This window comes from Echiichthys vipera (genome assembly GCF_963691815.1).
Source record: "Echiichthys vipera genome assembly, chromosome: 22".
Classification (NCBI taxonomy): Eukaryota; Metazoa; Chordata; class Actinopteri; order Perciformes; family Trachinidae; genus Echiichthys; species Echiichthys vipera.
Genome location: NC_139847.1, coordinates 3,246,857 through 3,268,563, shown reverse-complemented (window position 1 = coordinate 3,268,563; position 21,707 = coordinate 3,246,857). Strand labels below are relative to the sequence as shown.

General features: G+C 47.5%; 2 protein-coding genes across 5 annotated transcripts in view; both read left to right on the top strand.

Annotated features, from left to right (window-relative positions):
* Positions 1–10,016, top strand: part of LOC310964115 (ankyrin repeat domain-containing protein 46) — a 223,827-nt gene extending 213,811 nt beyond the window's left edge. Inside the window, exon 5 of one of the 2 annotated variants that reach the window (XM_083937117.1) lies at positions 9,991–10,016. The gene's annotated coding sequence lies outside the window, so the exon portion shown is untranslated. Of the gene's footprint in view, positions 1–9,816; positions 9,868–9,990 lie in introns of those variants that run through there. The other variant, XM_083937116.1, reaches the window with a different exon arrangement.
* The window catches only part of exoc6b (exocyst complex component 6B), a 344,934-nt gene that overhangs the window by 58,677 nt on the left and 264,550 nt on the right, over positions 1–21,707 (top strand). For all 3 annotated transcript variants that reach the window (XR_014593720.1, XM_083937108.1, XM_083937107.1), the window contains 2 exons: positions 1,961–2,102; positions 6,089–6,162. Coding sequence is in view for 2 of the 3 variants with exons in the window: in XM_083937108.1 (XP_083793234.1) it covers positions 1,961–2,102; positions 6,089–6,162 (216 nt within the window). In the remaining variant the exon portion in view is untranslated. The remainder of the gene's footprint in view (positions 1–1,960; positions 2,103–6,088; positions 6,163–21,707) is intronic.

Sequence of the window (21,707 nt, the reverse complement as noted above, 5' to 3'; positions counted from 1 at the left end):
TTAATCACCTGAGTGTGTGTGTGTGTGTGTGTGTATGTGTGTGTGTCTGTGTAACCAGGCCCTGCAGTTGAACATGTGCTTCCTTCTCCTTATGTCACACACACACGATACAAACGTCGCATTCAAAGAATTTGGATAAAGAAAACGAACTAATAACGAGGATGAAATTGTGTTATTTAGCGATTCTCACCCTTTTTTCACCCCTGTGCCGTCTCTTCTCTTCTCTCCTCTCCTCTCCTCTCCTCTCCTCTCCTCCTCTCTCCTCTCCTCTCCTCTCCTCTCCTCTCCTCTCCTCTCCTCTCCTCTCCTCTCCTCTCCTCTCCTCCTCTCTCCTCTCTCCTCTCCTCTCCTCTCCTCTCCTCCTTTCTCCTCTCCTCTCCTCTCCTCTCCTCTCCTCTCCTCTCCTCTCCTCCTCTCTCCTCTCCTCTCCTCTCCTCTCCTCTCCTCTCCTCTCCTCTCCTCTCCTCTCCTCTCCTCTCCTCTCCTCTCCTCTCCTCTCCTCTCCTCCTCTCTCCTCTCCTCTCCTCTCCTCTCCTCTCCTCTCCTCTTCTCTTCTCTTTCCCTGCAGCGCTCCCTAGTTTTAACCTTTATACAAGCTTTACCTCATTTTCCTTGTTTTTCCGTCTCCTTTTCATCTCTTTGCTTCACTCTGCTGGAATGCAGACGTCGGGTTCAAGAGCAAGAAGGCCGCGGCCCGTCACCGCCATCTCACACACACACACACACACACACACACACACACACACACACACACACACACACACACACACACACACACACAGACACTCAATCAGACCCACACAAACACATGTTTTGGTTTGTGTATTAATGCGTTGTCATGCACTTCCTCATCCGCTGCTTTTGTTTTTATTACGCTACTTCATCATTCTGCTGCTAATTCATCTGCACCTGAACACAGCACACTCTATTAATGCGTGTGTTTGTTCACTCAAATAAAACGTGATCAAGAGCACCTGAACTCTTGATTACCACTGTTTGTGTGTGTGTGTGTGTGTGAGTAAGAGTTGTTCTGATACCAGTATCGCAGAATCCCTCTGATACAGCGAGTGCATGAGTCTGCACCGATCTGAAGTCACGTCCTTTAGCCCCGACTAATACTTAAATGGCGTTTTTCACTAAATCGAATCTCCTTTGTCACTAAAACAGTAGCTTCCAAACCTATTTTCAGAGCAGAGAAGAAGAACTCACTTCCGGTTTTGTCTTCTAGTGGAGAGCGTAACTTAAGTTGGAGCTAACGTTATTGAAATGTCATCAATTTGACGTTTTGACGCTGGAAAATCCCAACAGGAAAACAGGGATGTGTGCAGGGTTGTTATTCATCTCATCTCATCTTCAGCCTCTTATCCGGGGGCATGGGGGATCCTGAGGCGTTCCCAGGTCCTGAGGCGTTCCCAGGCCAGTGTGGAGATCTAATCTCTCCACCTGGTCCTGGGTCTTCCCCGAGGCCTCCTCCCAGCTGGACGTGCCTGGAACACCTCCCTAGGGAGGCGCTCAGGGTTCATCCTTACCAGATGCCGGTGAAAATACCGGTTGCTGATTGGATACACTATCTTTATATCACCAACGTACGGCCGATCTTGCTAACCGCCTCAAAACCAACAATGATTGGTTTCGCGTTTGGCAAACTTCTCCAAATTTTCCCCGCCGCACGTCATCAGACGGATCTGAGAGTAAATACAATGGAGGTCAGGAGGTCAGGATGGTGTCAGGAGGCAAGGATAAGGTGGCATTGGAACATCTCTAGTAGTGATATTTGTATTTTTACAGTCTGTTTTGCCACTTTTATTCAGCGTTCCTGCAGCTCATGAAATGTTTTTCCAGCTCTAAACACTTTATCGGATATAGCATCGAAGTTATCGTGGGAAAGGAAACACCACTGTCCCGTGGAGACCTCACCTTCCTCTCCCTCTGTCTCCCTCTCTCTCTCTCTGTCTGTTAGGGTAAAGTGGCGCAGACAGCCTGCATGTCCGCCTGTAAACACATCTCCACCTCCCTGATGCAGCTCCTGCTCGACCCGGAGGTCAGACAGATCTCCATCGGAGCCCTGCACCAGCTCAACACCGACATCAAGGAGTGCGAGGGTGAGCGTCGACGCCGCCTTCACTTATTTCCTTTGTTTTGTCGCCTCCCTCCCTCCCTCTCTCCTCCCTCCTTCCTTGTCTCCGTCCTCCTCTGCTCTTTCACTCTTTCCTTTAATGTGACACACGCACGAAAACGTTTGCAGCACACTCGAGAACGTGCAGTGTGCATCTGCGGGCACAGGGGGCGCTACGGATCAGCTGGTTAGAGGAGAGCGTCTTTGACCCCCTCTGTTCTCTTTTCTTCTATCTCTCTTTTATCCGTTTCCTGCTTTCTTCCTCCACTTTCCTCACATCTTTTATCCTCTCTTCTCCTCTCTCCTCGCCATCCTCTCGCAGATAAAGGACGGCGGTGGAGGGGGAGGGGGGGGGGCAGGAATGAAAGGGATGTGAGGCGTCTTTGGCTCGTTTTTTTTTTTACATGATCAAGGTTCTTAGAGTCACAGGGCGGGTCGCACAGTATGTATGTGTGCGCTTGATGTGATGTGCGGTGACATGCGTGCAGCGCTGCGGTGGGGTTAGGAGGTTACAGAGTTACTCATTCAGGACAGACGGGAGGAGGGATGGACGGAGGGAGGGATAGAAAGAAAGGGGGAGTGAGGATACAGTAGAGGGACGCCCCGAATGTGGATACTTCAAGAGGGGGGAAGAAAGACAGGAGGAAACCACAAGACGGTGGGAAAGAGGGATTAAATTTAAAAGGGAAAAGGATAAATGATAGATGAGAAAGCGGAGAGGGAACAAGGGATTAAAGAAGAGGGGTGGAATGAAAAGAGCAAGGGGGAGGATGGGAAGGAGGGATTAAAATGAGCAGATGCGGTGTCCACAGGATCCGTCATTTCCAGCTTCCCCGTCCTTTGTCTCTGTGAGCAGCCGTGCGATGCGTTCTGGCGGCGGCGAGTTTTGAGAGATGGGGCGCCGCGTTGGACGCTCCTCACGTGGACTGAGGTCGATGCTACCTCTGGAGACGCCCGAAACTCAATATGAGGACAGATTCAGCAACTGCGTGTCTCATTCCTCGCCTTAAATGTTCTTTGTTTTCATAATAAAAGTGCGTTTTCATACACGGCAACTTTACAAACTCGATCCGGACCAAAGCTAACAAACTAAAAGTGTGAGAAAAGCTTCGAAAGTCAGCGTTCGTCCAATCAAGTGCAACCAGGAAGTGTTTGCGCGGTTGTAGTGCGCGTACTGCGGACACGTACCACTAACCTGTTACACTACGTTTACAGAGAAAACATGAAGAAGGGAGAGAAAGAATAAGAGAAATGGATTCAATTAAAGTAGAAAAATGGAAAGAGAGAGAAAGTGGAGTGAATGTTTGACGGAGGAAGAGGATAAATAGCCGACTCATGAACAAGTGAGATGTAACATGGAAGGAAAAAACAAAAGAACATGGAAAATGAGTAAAGGACGAGAAGATGGAAAGAAAGAACGTGTGGTGTCAAAGGAAATAGGGCGATGAAAACATATGAAGTGAAGGAGAAGAAGAAACCACGCCATTAAAGAGCGAACAGAGGAGGGATTAAATGAAAGGATGAAGCCGAATGGGATGAAAGAGGACGAGGAACAAGGGGCGCAGAGAAAATGGGATTAAACGAAAGAGGTGTGAAATAAGAAAAAAGAAATGAAAAGCACAGTACAGAAGAAAGAAAGAAAGAAAGAAAGAGGGCAGAGGAGAGGGCGAAACACACGGGTGAGAGGAGGGATTAAAGGGAGAGTAACGGTGAGGTTTGAAAGGAGGAGGAAGTGAGGGGGGAGCACAAGAAAGAGGAATTAGAGATTAAATGAAAGGAGGAATTTCAGGATTGTGACGGATGAAAAGAAGACCAGAATAAGTGGATGGAGAGGAAGAGGGCGGAGAGGAAGAAGGGAAATCACAGGAAGTGAAACTGATCCAAGGGAGCGAGAGGAAGAAGGTAAAGGCTGGAAAACTGGGGAGAAAACGGGGAAAAGGTGGGGAAAGAGGAAGTAAATCTAGTTTGGTGGAAGTGGTGAAAGAGGAAGTAAATATAGTTTTGGAGGGAAAGTGGAAGTAAATATAGTTTGGGGGAAGTGGAAGTAAATCTATTTTGGGGGGGAAGTGGTGAAAGAGGAAGTAAATATAGTTTGGGGGGAAAGTGCTGAAAGAGGAAGTAAATATAGTTTGGGGGAAAATTGATGAAAGAGGAAGTAAATGTAGTTTGGGGAAAGTGGAAGTAAATATAGTTTGGGGGAAAATTGATGAAAGTGGAAGTAAATGTAGTTTGGGGGGGAAGTGGAAGTAAATGTAGTTTGGGGGGAAGTGGAAGTAAATGTAGTTTGGGGGAAAGAGGAAGTAAATATAGTTAGGGGGGAAGAGGAAGTAAATATAGTTTGGGGGAAAGAGGAAGTAAATATAGTTAGGGGGGAAGTGGAAGTAAATATAGTTAGGGGGGAAGTGGAAGTAAATATAGTTTGGGGGGAAAGAGGAAGTAAATATAGTTTGGGGGGAAAATTGATGAAAGAGGAAGTAAATATAGTTTGGGGGGAAGAGGAAGTAAATGTAGATTGGGGGAAAGAGGAAGTAAATATAGTTTGGGGGGAAGAGGAAGTAAATGTAGATTGGGGGGAAAGAGGAAGTAAATATAGTTTGGGGGAAAATTGATGAAAGAGGAAGTAAATATAGTTTGGGGGGAAAATTGATGAAAGTGGAAGTAAATGTAGTTTGGGGGAAGTGGAAGTAAATGTAGTTTGGGGGGAAGTGGAAGTAAATGTAGTTTGGAGGAAGTGGAAGTAAATATAGTTTGGGGGAAAATTGATGAAAGAGGAAGTAAATGTAGTTTGGGGGGAAGTGGAAGTAAATGTAGTTTGGGGGGAAGTGGAAGTAAATATAGTTTGGGGGAAGTGGAAGTAAATGTAGTTTGGGGGGAAGTGGAAGTAAATGTAGTTTGGGGGGAAGTGGAAGTAAATATAGTTTGGGGGAAGTGGTGAAAGAGGAAGTAAATGTAGTTTGGAACTGCCACCAAACCTGTGACGGAGCAGGAAATGTTTTTATAAAGGTAAAGCGGAAAAAGAGTGACGTAAAAGGTGAAAGTGAGCAGGTGATATACGGAGGTTTGGTTGGAGAACAAGATAAAAGGTTAGCCCATAGCTTCAGCATATGCGTGTGTGTGCGTGTGTGCGTGTGTGTGTGTGTGAGTGTGTGAGTGTGTGAGTGTGTGTGTCCTGAGGTGAAAGACATTAGCTATAGACTCTCTCTCTCTCTCTTTTCGCGCCACTCCTCTTTTCTCTCGTTCCCTCGCTCAGAATACCGCTCGGCTTGTTTACGGGGGCCGACTGACGCCAGGACTGCAGCTCACACTCCGTACGACCCCGACACACACACACACACACACACACATACACACACACACACACACACACACAAACAGGCATCACCCTGGGTTCAAAATCCAACAGTCCTCAACTGTTCTCAAACATGCGGGCGAAGAACCCCTGTACAAACAACAAATAAACACTCACACACACACACACACACACACACACACACACGCACACACGCACACACGCACACACGCACACAAACACATTCAGCAAGAGAAACGCTAGAAAATCTCACACATTTAACACAACCTGCCTTTAAACCCACTACAAAAACCTTTCACACCCACGAGAACGAACGAACACACGCACGCACGCACGCACACACACACACACACACACACACACACACACACACACACACACACACACACACACACACACACACACACACACACACACACACACACTCTTTCACTCTTTCAACAAGACCCAGCGACATGACTCTAACACCCTGCCCTCCCCTTCCCTTCCCCCCCTCCTCCTCCTCCCCAGGCTGTCATTTGTCTGCCAATCTATCCCGATGCATAGCGAATCCGACTAGGTCTTTTATTATTCCGTTTTTCACCCTCTCTTCTTTCCTCCTCCTCCTCTCTTCCCTCTCTCCGGGGGTGGACTGGGGGGGGCGGGTTTGTATTTTCCCACAGGTTTTGCCAGAGCCGGCCCGGTCGCAGGCTTCCAGGGTGACACGTTGCTTCTGGCCTTCAGTGACTTGAGACAAGTAGGTCTTTGTCTCCCTCGTGGTCCTCTCTCCTCTTTTTTTCTCTCTCCACTATCTTTTTCTACCTCCTCCTCCTCCTCCTCCCTTGTTCTTTTCATCCTTCCTACCCCGAGTCATCCTCCTCCAACGCTTTCTCCTCCACGTCTTCCTCATTCTTTTGGGTATTCAGATTTTTTTTGTTGTTGTTTTTTACCCCTCTTTACAATCCAATCCATCTCACGTTCTTCCCTCTCTCTTCTTCTCTTCTTTTATTCTTCTTCCTACTGTTTTTACGCGTCTATATCTTAATTTTGCACCCTCCACCAAACACGGGTTGCAGCAGAGTCTCAGATTAAATCAAATTATTATTATTATCAGTCACAATTACACCTAAAGTCATGAAAACAGAGGTTTCTTTGTTCAACAAACAAACAAACTTTTTTCATAATTTAAACTGTTTTTAAAAAGGAAAAGTGTCTCTTTTGAAACTAAATAAGTTATTTTTCAATACCGTAGGTGAGCAAATGTTCCCTACATATATTAGAATTACCCTCACGTTTCATGCCACTATGTACCAGGACCAGTCCCAGCCTGGTCAGATGCGTACATGAACTGACGCTCCTCATGTGGACTGAGGTCGATGCTACCTCTGGAGACGCCCGAAAAAAACCTTTTAAACTAAACCCTGATTCAACATGAGGACAGATTCAGCAACTGCATGTCTCATTCCTTGCCTTAACATTAGAAAGACATTATGCTCAACTGTTTTCGTAATAAAAGTGCGTTTTCATACACCGCAAGTTTACAAACTCCATCCAGACCAAAGCTAAAAGTGTGAGAAAGCTTTGAAAATTAGCATGATGAAAAAGCCTCTTGGATGAGAGGTGAAATGTCTTCCTAGACAAATAACCAAGTCCAGTTGCTTTTGACTGAAATTGCTTTGGGGATAACGACGACCTGGACACATGGGAACATTCACAGGCTCATTCCACTGTGTATCGCTGCGGCCCTCACCATCTCCGCTGCCGTCTTTGCTCGTAGAACTCTTCCGTTGTTCGTGCGCTGATTTTAGATTAAATAATGCACCAAAATGGTTGCAATGGTTTCATTCCAACCAAGCAAGAACGCACCTGATCCAACAAATCAACTGCGTGAAGGCGATTCAGGTGATTGCATGAGTCGAGAATGATGTGTTTTTGCTTGGTTGGAATGAAAACCTGCAGCCACAGCCGCCCTTTACTGGAACACTTTGACACCTCTGGTATAGATGCTTCAGGTTCAGCGCCGTCGCTGTCAAAAGCACTTCAAGGTGTCTGGTCTTTAAGTCGTGACTTAGCGCCCTTTTCAAAGTACGATTTCTGCCACAGTGCCGCCCCCCCCCAATCAGTTGGACATTTTCCTCTTGATGAAAAGGCGTCTCACTGAAGGAGGAGGCGATCGTAAAAGGTTCACAGGTTCGGCCGCTTCGTTCGACGGAGCGTTTGGACCCACGAACAGTACTTTGAAAGGGTGTTACGTCACGACTTAAAGGCCGGACGGTGACTTGTGTTTGGTCCAAACGCTGCTTTTGTCGCTAATGAATATCTTTGACTTTGCCATCGTGTGAAAACACCCGCCCCCCCCCCCCCCCCGGGTCCTCCGACCTGATGTTGAGAAACCGCTGAGTGCAGGAAGTGGCGCCGGCTGTGCGCTGGAGCGACTCGTTTTTTTTTGGATCCTGGGAAAGAAACCCAGAGCAGAACCAGTGAAGAGGAGGGACAGAACTGGACGTCTCCGCTGAGTTCTGGAGAATACAGGATGTTGGGCGGAGTGTGTGTGTGTGCGTGTGTGTGTGTGTGTGTGTGTGTGTGTGTGTGTGTGTGTGTGTGTGTGTGTGTGTGTGTGTGTGTGCCTGTGCGTGTGTCTATGTGTGTGTGTGTGTGTGTGTGTGTGTGCGTGCATGTGTGTGTGTGTCTATGTGTGTGTCTGTGTGTGTGTGTGTGTGTGTGTGTGTGTGTGTGTGTGTGTGTGTGTGTGTGCGTTTTTAGTGTATTTACGTGCATGAAAGCGCGTGTGAGTGAACTCGTGTTTGCCATCGTTGAGCGTATTCTTTTCGTGTGTGTGTCTGTGTGTGTGTGTGTGTGCCTGTGTGTGTGTGTCTATGTATGTGTCTGTGTGTGTGTCTGTGTGTGTGTGTGTCTGTCTGTGTGTGTGTCATCGTTGCTGAATGTGTGAAGCAGGGCGGAGAGCCCAAAGCGAAACATTTGTGTGACTTTCTGGCTGCAGTGTGTGTGTGTGTGTGTGTGTGTGTGTGTGTGTGTGTGTTTGTCATCGTCGTCGCTGTGAAAGTGAGTGTGTGTGAAACTGAGCGTAGAGTGTGCGTCCGTTCGTCGCAGTGAATGTGTGAAACAGGGCGGAGAGCGAGTCAAAGTTTGTGTTCCCCCATCTTTGATGCGCGTGTGTGTGTTTGTGTGTGTGTGTGTGTGTGTGTGTGTGTTTGTCGTAGTGTGTGAAAGTGGGTGGAAAAAGTGTGTGTCCGTATTTTTGTCTGTGTGTGTGTGTGACAGCGGATGACGGATGGGCCGGCAGGACGGAGCAGGGGACGATGAATGAGGTGACAGACAGAGACGGATAGCCCTTTATCCCTCCGTCACAATCCCTCTTTCTCTCTCCCTCTCTTCTCTTTCTCCGCCTGTCGGGATGATGTAGTGCCTCTTGTTCTCTCGCTCGGAGGAGGAGAAGGAACGGGGGGAAGATGGGGAGAAGGAGAAAGGGGAAAAATTGCATTCATCCAGCATCGATGTTTACTTCAAACTCCCCGTCCCGTCTCCATCCTCTCCTCCTCCCTCCTCTTCCTTTCTTCTGCCGATCAGAACCGCTCGACTCAATCGCTCCTTTTTCGGAGTTATTCAGCTCCCTCTCTCTTTTATTTCTTTCTCTCTTTCTCCCGCATTGTTGTTCTTTCTCATCCCGTCAAAAGGAGCGCTCTCCTCCCACCTCCGTACGCACTTTTCATGCGGTCAGTTCCGCGCGCACATCTGCCTGAGCGCATCTTTGTGTGTGTCCGCATTCTTTCAGGTACATTTTTGTTTTGTTTGTGCGTCGACGTGCTTTCATCATGTCATATGTGTGTGTGTGTGTGTGTGTGTGTGTGTGTGTGTGTCTTATGTGTGTGTGTGTGACCTAGTGGTGAATGGCCGATAAATCACGCTGACGGGGCCGTTTTGTTGTGCGCTCGGGTCCCGGTGTTCTGGAAGGATCCAGGGTCCTGGGACAGGGCCGAGACAGGAGTTCCCCAAGGACACACACACACACACACACTTTCTCACACACAGGATGGACACACACAGAGACACAGAGTGAGATGATACCGTAGTTTGACTCCGAGCAGGTTGAAAAATGCAGCACCGAACAGGAAATTATGTTTTTTGTGTTGTTTTCAGCCTCATCGCTTCACAACATGCTTTAATATCTTTACGGTTTGGAATCAGAAGTTCCGCGGACAGAGCACCTGAGATGATCGTTAACAATACTTTTCACTTGAGATGAACCTAATTGTCATTTAACCGCTGTGCAAGACAACAAGACAGTGGGATTACGACTGCACTCCCTGATATTAAGAAGAAGAATTCCTTTATTTATCAGAAGAAGAAGAAGAAGAAGAAGTAGAAGTAGGAGAAGAGGAAGAAGAGGTAGGAGAAGAAGAAGAGGTAGAAGAAGGAGAAGAAGAAGAAGAGGTGGGAGAAGAAGAAGAAGAGGTGGGAGAAGAAGAAGAAGAGGTGGGAGAAGAAGAAGAAGAGGTAGGATAAGAAGAAGAAGAGGTGGGAGAAGAAGAAGAAGAGGTAGGAGAAGAAGAAGAAGAGGTAGGAGAAGAAGAAGAAGAGGTGGGAGAAGAAGAAGAAGAAGAGGTAGGAGAAGAAGAAGAAGAGGTGGGAGAAGAAGAAGAAGAAGAAGAGGTAGGAGAAGAAGAAGAAGAGGTGGGATAAGAAGAAGAAGAGTTGGGATAAGAAGAAGAAGAGGTAGAAAAGCACCCCCAGCAGTTGGGGGTTCGGTGCCTTGCTCAACAGCACCTCTGCAGTGCCCAGGAGATAAACTGGCACCTCTCCAGCCACCAGTCCACACTCCATTCACGGTCCACACAGGGACTCGAACCAGCGGTCACCGGTGACCCTACGGTTCCCAGCCAAGTCACCTAAAGAAAGTCAAAATAAAATCCACAAACCTGCAGCAACGCAAGATGCAAACATGTATCAGTGCGGCTGCAACGAACAATTCTTTTCATTATCGATTCATCTGCGGATTATTTTCTCCCAATAATTGATGCAGAAAAATACGCATGAACTTTGATTTAGGCGAATATTTAATGTATTACAGGTCTTCTGAAGCTGTATGGGTTTGTTTAAATATGCAACCGAGGCCTTATCTTCTGTTCACTTTGGTTGAATTTAAGATGAATCTACACACACACACGGACAAAGTGAAGTAACATAAACACCTAAATGTGTGTGTGGGATGTTTTCTTTCTGTCTGTTCTGATGTTTAACGTCGGACACGTTAAAGAAGTTGCTCAGACGCTGCAGGAGTCATTGTTTCACACCGCGCTCTCACAGATTTCAAACTAACGAGCTCATCGGAGCTGTCGGCAGCTTTCTCCCCTTCTCTGCAATTGCTAAATGACTTGGTGAGCGTGTGTGTGTGTGTGTGTGTGTGTGTGTTAGTGTGTGTGCACCCTTTTCCACTGATCCTATCAATCCTCCTATATTTAGAACATTCAGAAGTCTGTGGTTACTTCAAACCTTTGGCTGGCCTGTGTGTGTGTGTGTGTGTGTGTGTCAGTGTGTGCGTGTGTGCACGTAGTCTTTTCCGTGTGTGTGTGTGTGTGCACGTAGCCTTTTCTGTGTGTGTGTGTGCACGTAGCCTTTTCCGTGTGTGTGCGCGTGTGTCTGTGTGTGTGTGTGTATGTTGCGTGTGTGTGTTGCACGTAGCCTTTTCCGTGTGTGTGTGTGTGTGTGTGTGTGCGCGCGTGTGTCTGTCTGTGTCTGTGTGTGTGTGCGTTGCGGTGTGGCGTCCCCCCAGAAAAACGCTTGCAACAGTAGAGCTGCACTCATCCCCTTCTCCACTCGTTCATACGCCAGGCGTGCATTCTTCCACCTTAGGCCCAGCCGTGTGTGTGTGTGTGTGTGTGTGTGTGTGTGTGTGTGTGTGTGTGTGTGTGTGTGTGTGTGTGTGTGTGTGTGTGTGTGTGTGTGTGTGTGTGTGTGTGTGTGTGTGTGTGTGTGTGTGTGTGTGTGTGTGTGTGTGTGTGTGTGTGTGTGTGTGTGTGTGTGTGTGTGTGTGTGTGTGTGTGTGTGTGTGTGTGTGTGTGTGTGTGTGTGTGTGTGTGTGTGTGTGTCTTTTGTCATTGATTGGTCCTGGGTTCATTCCTCCGGTTGACCACAGACAGTCAGATTCCATCCATTCATCATGTCGTCTGTTCTCCCCTCCTCCGCCTTTTTCTCAACGTCTTGACTTTATTCAACTTTCTCTCTTTTTCATGCTTTTGTTTGTCCTCCTCTTCTCTCCTCCTCCCTTTTCTCTCTCCTCCTCTCCTCCTCACTTTTCTCTCCTCCTTTTCTCTCCTCTCTTGCTTGTCTTTCACTTTTTTCCACCCCTTCATCTTCGTCTCTTTTTTCTCTCCATTTGTTATCTTTACTTATCTCTCTTATCTTCCCATTAACTCACTTTTAGTCTGTCCTACACTGACACACGCACACACACACACACACACACACACACACACACACACACACACACACACACACTCTTTGCTCTCAGAGCTGTCTGCCCTCTGTCTGACGTCTGTGTGTCCCGATCATTACCTCACGAGGCTTCCCTCTCGCTCTCCAAAAGCAACATGTCACAGCATGAAACCGTGTGTGTGTGTATGTCTGTGTGTGTCTGTGTGTGTGTGTGTGTGGATTGACCGCCGTAGTGATTATCCAGTGACAGGATAGCAGATTCTCCCCCTTTGCTTGTGTGTGTGTCTGTGCGTGTGTATTTGTGCGTGTGCGTGCGTGTGTGTGTGTGTGGAGGTAATAGACGGTCTCAGGGATGAGATGCGGCCCGGTGGGAGAGGAAACCTCCATCTCACCTCCTCGTAACCCAAACTAACGAGGCGGCGAGAGGGAGGGAGGAGGACGGTACGGAGACTCAAATGCATCATATTTTTACTTCAGGGACACTGGTGAGTGTGAGATCCATGGTCATAACTTTAATTATAACCACCCTGGCGGTGGACGTAACCGGCCGAATACGTTCAGACACTTGAAACCGCAGCATTCACAAAATAATCCAACTAAAGACGCAGATATGAGGCCGCGTCTGCTCCTTCAGAACGAGCTTTTATTCTCGTACAGCAGGAAAAACAACCTGTACGGAGCCAAGGTAATCCGTCAACCCACAGCAGGAAGCCGACACGGGATCCTGTCACTTTGTTTGTTACTTCATTGTTCCCGACTCGAGTGCACACGCTACTTAACGCGCCCTGCTTCCTTTCAGTGGAAGAAATAATCCCTCAAAATCACATTGTTTTCAACAAATCCATTGTTTATTACTTTATTTAGAGGTTTGAGTTTGCGTCACGTTGCTGTAATTCTCCTCCAGTGTTGGTCTGGAACCAGAGTTTTGTGTCTGTCCTGGGATTGGGATGAATAGGAGTTTAATTTCAGCTGCTGCTCAGCGTTTAGTCTGTGAGGTCGCACTCACACTGTCCATCCGTACCGTGACTTTTACGGGAAAAGTCTGGTTCCTTTGACCAGTGTGAGTGCAACCGCTCCGCGCCTAGCTGCGGCCCACTTGCCGGCAACGGCCTGTTTAGGAGAGGTGGGCTTTAGTAAAGCACGTTTGCACATGTACGAGCACGAGTGTGCGCACGTGTACGAGCACGAGGCCTACGGCGGTTCTGAGGTCATTTCCTGTGCGCCTGTTGGGACGTAGAAAAAAGAAGGAGGGACCATGCGCGGACATTTAAAACAATGGCGGTGAAAGGTTCACGTTGGTGTGATGCGGAGGTGGAGTGTTTACTGCAGATTTGGTCGATGAAAAGATTCAAAAACAGTCGACAAGACGCACAAAAACTCTGAGGTCTATGGAAAGATCTGGAAACAAAGCCACGCATCGCCATGACGTCATCAATGCGTGTGACGTGTTACGGCGTGATGACGTATAGGCAGCAAGAAGCATTCTCCGAGGCCCAGGTAGTGTGAGGACAAACGGGCCTGGAGGGGGGGACAAGGACCCTAAAGCACGGGGCACGGGACGGAGGAACAGTGGGAAGGCGCCCTAAGAGTCATTTATATCCCTGAGGTTTGATCCAGAGTTTGTCTTTAGCCAACTTTGACCTGAAACGAGTCCCACGCGTGGAGAGATGTGAAGGCAGGAGGGAGGTAGTTTTGTTTCTTTATTACTAAATCAAACAGAATACGTTTTGGGAGAGGGAGGTCTTAAAGTGTATTAATGTAAATCAAAAACCTTTATTTGCAAACCAAAAAGTTTTGCTTTTGAGTGTAAGTTGTGTTTGCTGTTGAGCTGAATCTCGTGGGCGGGGCCTTTCATGATTCAGCGTGACAGCGTAGAAACCATGTCCAACTCCTTCTCCTGTTTACAGCATCCACCACAGCTTCAACAGTAAACAAAACTTTTGAATTTACAAACACAACTTATGTATTTTCATACAAAACTTCAAAAAAGTTTTCGATCTGTAAACAAATCTTTTGAATCTAAACAAAACTTTTGAATCTAAACAAAACTTTTTGAACCTGCAAACACTTGAAAATGCAAACAAAGCTTTTTAATTTGCAAACAAAACTTTTGTATTATAAAAAACTTTTTGTTTTTTCAAACAAGTTCTTGATCTGCAAACAAAACTTATGGATTAGTAAATTAAAACGTTTGATTTGCAAACTTTTTGATTCCCATTAACACATTTTTAATCACAAATTAACTTAATTTGCAGTAAAGTATAGTTTTTGACGCTAATTTTATTTTGAAACCTGTTTTTTATGCGTATGTAAGAGGGAAATAAAGAAGTCGTCTTATCTTTTAGAGAAAAGAGGCGATGAAGGGAGGAAAATGTGAGTGGAAACGAAAGTGAAGTGTACGCAGAGGTGAGGGCGAGGACAGGAGGAGATAAGACGAGGTCAGCGAGAAAAATCTGCTACCGTCGCATTCCTGAGGACTGCGGTCAGAGACACACACACACACACACACACACACACACACACACACACACACACACACACACACACGCGTGGGGGTGCTTTTTGTGTGACAGCTCAGGTTCAGAACAGGGACTGCTGACGAGACGGGGACGAACTGTACGGCGGCCTCCGCGCACACGCTACGTGACCACATCAGCAGCCGGTTGACCTTTGACCCTTCAACTCCTCACCGCACTCAGACAGATGGGGAAAGAGTGCGCGGATGAAGGGAAAGCACATAAATGTAGGGGGGAAGAAAAGTCGGAGGTGGCCCGAAGTGCAAAAAACCTGAACAGAAAGGCGTAAATGAGGGAGAAAAGTTAATGCGGAAGACTGGAATGGATCTTAAAGGAAGATGACAGGAGGAGAAGGAAAGAAGAGAGAGCGCTCTGGCCCGAGTCTGAGGGAGAGAACAAGACATGAATGTGTGAAGATGCCGACGGAGCGGAGCAAAAAGCGAGGGATCGCGACTGAAAGAGTGCAGTCAGGTGAAAGTGATACGGCGGGTGAAATGGACGTACAGGGTGGTCCGTCTCTCTCTCTCTCTCTCTCCTCAGGAGGCTGACACTTCCCTTCATCCGTTTGACCGGGCACAGAAGGGGGGATGAATAGAGGGGGTGAAAGAGCGGGATGAGCGGAGAAGAAAGAGGGCGAAGGGAGGATGAGCAGCAGACGGACATCTAAATGCTCGCCCCCGCCGGTCTATTGGGAGAGCGGGAGGGAGACACACAAACACCACAGTTGGACACGCACGCAGACAATTTTGGAAAAACGCAGCAAACACTTTTTGCTGTTCGCGGACACTCGTGCGCGTAAAACCCTCGGGCGTAGAGACACAGAAGCGCTCTAAAAACTCACAGAAGTGTCGGTGCGTGAAGCGTCGTGGTGTCCGAGCAGTCTGAGAGACGCACCGCGTAACTATGCAACCACGGCAACAGCCTGGGTCCAAATCTGGCCAAAGGACTGACTGTGTCATATCCTCATGTTGCCTGTGTGCTTTTCACAGTCAGTCTGTCTGTCTATCTATCTATCTATCTCTCTATCCTTCTATCTATCCATCTATCCATCTATCTATCTATCTATCTATCTATCCATCTCTCCATCTATCTGTCTGACTATCTATCTATCTCTCTATCCATCTCTCTATCTATCTGTCTGTCTATCTATCTATCCATCTATCTATCTATCTATCCATCTATCTATCCGTCTGCCTGTCTTTCTATCTATCTCTCTATCTATCGATCTGTCGGTCTGTCGGTCTGTCTGTCTGTCTGTCTGTCTATCGATCTATCTACCTATCTCTCCATCTATCTATCCATATATCTCTATCTCTCCGTCTAACTATCTCTCCGTCTATCTATCCGTCTATCTCTCTATCCCTCCATTTCTCTATCCCTCCATCTATCTATCTCTCCATCTATCAATGTCTCAGATGACAACATGATGAACTTACGGATGCATCGTCCACAGCTGCCCTCGTCTTTACAGAGCCTCATAACAAGTTAATACTTTTCATTTTTATCAAGGGTCCCATATTCTAATTCTCAGGTTCATAAGTGTGTTTGGGGTTTTTCCTAGAGCATGTTTACACGCTTTAAAGTTCAAAAACATATTTTTCTCCTCCTGTCTGTCTGAATATACCTGTATTCACCCTCTGTCTGAAACGCTCCGTTTTAGTGCCTGCCTCTTTAAGACCCCCCCCTGAAAAAGACCACTCTGCTCTGATTGGTCAGCGTTTCTGGGTCTCCTGCATCTGCGCTCTCGGTGTCTCTGCACCGTCACTGCAGCTGGGGACTGTAAAGTCACTGTAGCTTCACTTTCTACCTTTTATATAGTATATTTGTGACATCACAACAGTACAGGAAGTGCTGACGGCTCGTTTAAAGACAGTTTCTGAACACGGGCTGTGTGTGTTTCTCTGTGTTTTGATGCTTTCACAGTATCTACACAGCACCTCCACCTGCTTAATAATCCAAAACACATGGAAATCTCTTTTTCTTTCTATAACGTGGGACATTAACTTAAAAGATGTGATGTCAGTGCAACCAAAGTGGCCAAAAAATCAGTTCTTGCACATTTAAGATTAGATCTATCCGTTATATCACTCTTATTTCCACTGAGAGTTTTGCATTTTACATGATTTTTAACCTGTTCTCTGTAATCTTACGTCAAAATCCCCAAATAACGGCTGCTCTGTGGTAGAGAGGAGAAGAAACGGCAACAGAGAGTCATCTTTCCCCCCTTTCCTTCGCCTGAGCTCCACTCCCCCCCCCCCCCCCCCCCTGTATTCTCATCTAACTCTCCTCTTCCTCCAACTTCTACTTCTTCCTCTTCCCCTCAAAGTGTGATTACCCGGCGTCACGCAGGCTGATGTCTCCGTCCAACACGCGGAGCACAAATACAAGCACACACACGCACGACTCTCAAACGGGTGCAGCGTGAGGTCAGTGGGATAAGTATTGGTGCCAGGGAGGGGTGAGAACTAACCGTCAGACCCCTGAAACACCCTTATCTGATCACGCATTCTTCCTCAGACTGTTCACTCACACACACACACACACACCTGTCTCTCCTGCTTCACACACATGCATTTCTTCCCCTCTCCCTACATATTTAAAGCTGCACCACACACACACACACACACACGCTCTTGCACAGCAGGGTGTGCGCGCGGTGTAATAAAACGGCCGGTGATCCCGCTGCGCTCGAGATAACGCGGCGAAGAAATAGTCTAAATGAGTGCGTCCATATCTGCGGATTTATGAGTTCAAGCTATTATTTGTGTGGGAGAGGTCAGTGTGTGTGTATGTGTGTGTGTGTGTGTGTGCTTCTCGGCCCCCGTCTCAACTTCCTGTCCTGTCTGTGGCCGGGCCTTATCGGCATGACAACAGGTCAGGCAGTGGTCACGGCAACAGAGTCCATTCAGCGACCTGATTGTACTTGGATTGACTTCCGAACCAGTTGGTCAAGTAGTGGTCACACACACACACACACACACACACACACACACACACACACACACACAATTAATTGATATCTCTCACACACACATTAATACATATATTTGACACACACACACACACACACACCTAAACCTCATCCTCTCTCAGACACACATCACATCACTGTCACTTAAACACACGTACAGTGACCGCGCGGTGACCGCTTCAGGTCATTGTTCTGTGTTATCAGTCTTGACCTCTCCGTCAGGCTCCCCGATACGACCCGCATCTACACCCCTTCCTGTGTGTGTGTGTGACTCCGCGGTCAATCCATGGTCAAACCGAAAAGTTGACTCTCTTAAACAGCTCTCACCTTTCAACTGTTTCCTGTTTTGGGGTTGTTGAGGGGACGCAGAGAGAGAGAGAGAGAGATGTTTTCATTTTCATCCATTTTAAGCTGCAGTGAAAACGTTGTGAAACACTTCGGCGTCTAATTTTTCTTTGTCTGCGGTTGAATAATTGTTTGAAGAGCAGTTTCAGGTCACGGGGGTGTTGGAAATTGTTCTTAAAGGGAAAGTTTGGCTGTTTTGAAGCATGAGGTACTTGTCCGTAGTAGATGGAGGACGGGGCACCTTGCGTTGAAGAAGCAGGAAGTGTACTGCAGAGTTTATACACCTAAAGAATAATCAATATCCGTACCCTGTAGTTCGAATATCACAGCTTTACCTTGCCTTTACTTCGCTCTCTTCTAAGCCGCCAGACTCCTTTGACAAAAACAATGATTGACAAAGTCCGATTCGGTTACAGCTGAGACGGACAACACTTGGGATTTCTCGACATGTTGCGATGAGGGGCGACTGTGGCTCAGTGGAAGAGCGGTACGGCAGTGGGTGGGACAGATATATTAATAATAGATCCGTTTTTATATATAAATATGAATTTGTAGTTTGAATAAACACAATTTTCCTCTCTGGAATGAGACGAGTGAAAAAAGAATCCACTCCAAAGTGAAATGGGTTCTTCTTTGGCTCCTTTCATGCTACACCGAGTTTCTTTCTTGTAATCCTGCTGGCAAACTGCTGGAGACTGTGGCTCAGTGTCAGAGTGGGTCGTCCTCCATTCGATAGATTGGCGGTTCGATCCCCTGGTCCACATGTCGAAGTGTCCTTGGGCAAGACACTGAACCCCAAATTGCTCCCCGTGCATGGGTGTGTAAATGTGGTGTGAATGGTTAGATTAGATGGACAGCTCAAAGACGGACAGAGAGAATGCAAGCAACCAAAAAGCAACACTAATTATACGAGTAACAGTAACTATACACACAACAAACACACAACACAACAGACGGAGGCAGCGGTCGACCACCAACTCCTGTGTCCTGTGTTTTTGTCAGTGAAGTCTGGTGGATTTAGGTAACAATGGATCCATGATGCAAAGGGCCGTATCAAACTGTCCCTTTGAATGTGTGCGTGTCTGAAATTTCAGGTTGGTAAGACGTGGTTCCAACCCTTTTTTTGGGGCTTTTGACCCTTTAAACCAAAACAATTGTAAGAAAAATATACGCCACTGGGCCAAGAGGGCGGCGTTAACACGGTGACAACAATAAACACAATTAAAACAAACAAACACAACACTATCAATGAGCTCAATGCATCCAAGTATCATTTTTGAACAACTCGAGTGCTGTTTTGTCGTCTTTGCATTCCCTGTAATGACACAGCTGTGACAGTTTTTGGAAAAGTCACACTGTCTGTCGTTGATTGATGTTCAAGTCCAGACGCAAAGTTCCCAAAGTGGTCGACTCTTTATTGGCGATTACAAAAGCCCCCGCGAAACAGACCTAAATTAGGTTGAAACATAATTGAATCCACATAAAAATGTCGTTTGATCCGCATTTCTGACTAAAAGAAATCAAAGTGACTTAATGTGTTTAGCCTCTTGCGGACGAACGTAATCAAAATCAAAGCTGTCGCGGGTTTTAAAGTCTCCTCCAAAGCGAAGTCTGCAAAAGGCAGACGAACCCGAAATGAACCCCCGGCCCAGAATTAACCTCCGCACAAGTGTCGGCGCCCAAATCGCCCTTAAAAAAAGAAGAAGCGGAGGCCAAATTGACCTTTTTCCGCTTGAATGTAAATGGAGCGAGGGCTGAAAGCGTCTGTTTTTCCAGCCCTGTTTGTTTTGGAGTATTCTGTCTTTATTTGCTTTATCAGCGCTCAGAGCAGCTCCCAGCAGGCCCCTCTGACTTCAGCCTGCACTCGTTTATCGTCTCCCCGTTCCTCGCCTCGCTCCTTCTCCCTCCTCCGTAACGTCTAGTTACCCTCCGCCTGACCTCCTTCGCTCCCTCCTTTCCCTTTTCTTCTCCTGCAGTCCTGTAATATTTCCCCGATCATTCTTTCTGAGTTTTCTCTCATTTACCTCCTCTGGTTCTCTCTCTCTCTCTCTCCCACTCCGTCTCTGTCCGTCTGTGTCTCTCACTCGCCCTCTCTCCATCTGTGTAGCGTCTAATTGACAGCACAGACCCCTGGTTGAACCACCAGCACTCTTCTTGTGTTTTTTTTTTTTGGATTTCTCTTTTCCATTTCAGCCCTGTCACTTTTTTTAAAGGGTCGCACGACTTTTCTGTCACTGCAGAGAGCGAGAGAGAGAGAGAGAGAGAGAGAGAGGGAGAGAGGGAGGGAGAGAGAGAGAGAGAGGGAGGGAGGGAGAGAGATAGATAGATAGAGAGAGAGAGAGAGAGAGAGAGAGGGGGGGGAGAGAGAGAGAGGGAGGGAGGGAGGGAGAGATGGGGGGAGGAAACAAAGCAGGAGAAAGAGACGCTAGTGATACAAGTGAGGTAGCTGAGAGTTCAGAGAGGAGCCACGTTTTCGTTCAATCTTCCCAAATAGTGTTTGGTCACTTTTTTACACAGCTGAGAAAGAAACCAGGGATGCGTCGCGTCCGCAGCCGTGCACGCAGCCGTGCACGCAGCCGTGCACACAGCCGTTCTTCTTTGGACCTAAATATGAGGTTGTTGTCTTCACCTCCATGTCACCGAAACCCCAGATTATAATATCCAAAACACAAGTGAGCGTTGCATTCGAAGCGATCAGTTTCATGCGTTGTTGGAGCGGAGGGCAGAGGTTAGCGAGCGCAGTCGGCCAGGCTCGTTTGGCCTCGTTTGACGACAACGACGAACACAGTGGTTTTTGCCTGATATCAGACAGAACTGTCAATTAGTCGCACTCCATTTACATCATCAGTCTGACCTTGATTTTCCCTGACCAATCACAAGACACTTCCTGTCAACTTCCGGTTTAGCGCTATGCTAACTTGAGGTAAATTAATTTAATCGTGCGGCTTCTTTCTAAATGTTATCGGACCAAACCGAACGGATTCTGACAGTGAAACGTTGCGGATGTGAAAACCCAAACTGAGCATTTGTCTAAACAACAGCGTCTCTGTGACATCCAGCCTGCTGACATGCCCTTGAGCAAACTCCAGTGGTGCACTTCTGCAGCCCACCTCTGACCCCCTTCATGTCAGGGGGGAAACAGCCCAAAAGATAACTCCCCTACAGGGAGCCACCGCGGTTGTATCTGTGTTTAATGGCCCTGCGCGTGACGGGCGGCGGCCCTACTGCGCGCACAGTGGAGCGGCTGCACGGCGGAGGTTTGTGCCTCATCGTGGTCGCTGGCAGCGGCGTGCTGCGGTCGCATGAAACGAGGCTGCAGGCAGATGTAGAAAGATCCAACGCTTTTGGTTTTAATTTAATTTTGGGCCCAACGGTGAGAGAGAGAAATGAATCCCCTGTTGCGAGAAGCGATAACATCCAAGCTGACTTCATTCTGCTCATGGTCGGAGACGGAGCGATGCACCGTTGGAGCTGCGGGGTCATAAAAACTCACAGTGTTGTTCGAGTACACTGAAGAAACTGACTTTGTTTGTTTGTTGGAGCCGGGGTGAAAGTGGAGGCAGGTATTGGGAGCAACGGGAGCCGATCCACGCTGCCCGATAACCTCTGATATCGACCTTTGACCTCTCGCTTTCAGGGGTCAAGAGCTGACTTAAGTGTAAAACCCTCTTTGTCCGTCAGATTCGGTTACAGCTGAGACGGACCACACTCGGGCTTTCTTTAACAACAACAACAATGGCGGTGAAAGGTTCACGTTGGTGTGATGCGGAGGTGGAGTGTTTACTGCAGATTTGGTCGATGAAAAGATTCAAAAACAGTCGACAAGACGCACAAAAACTCAGAGGTCTACGGAAAGATCTGGAAACAAAGCCACGCATCGCCATGACGTCATCAATGCGTGTGACGTGTTACGGCGTGATGACGTATAGGCAGCAAGAAGCATTCTCCGAGGCCCAGGTAGTGTGAGTACAAACGGGCCTGGAGGGGGGGACAAGGACCCTAAAGCACGGGGCACGG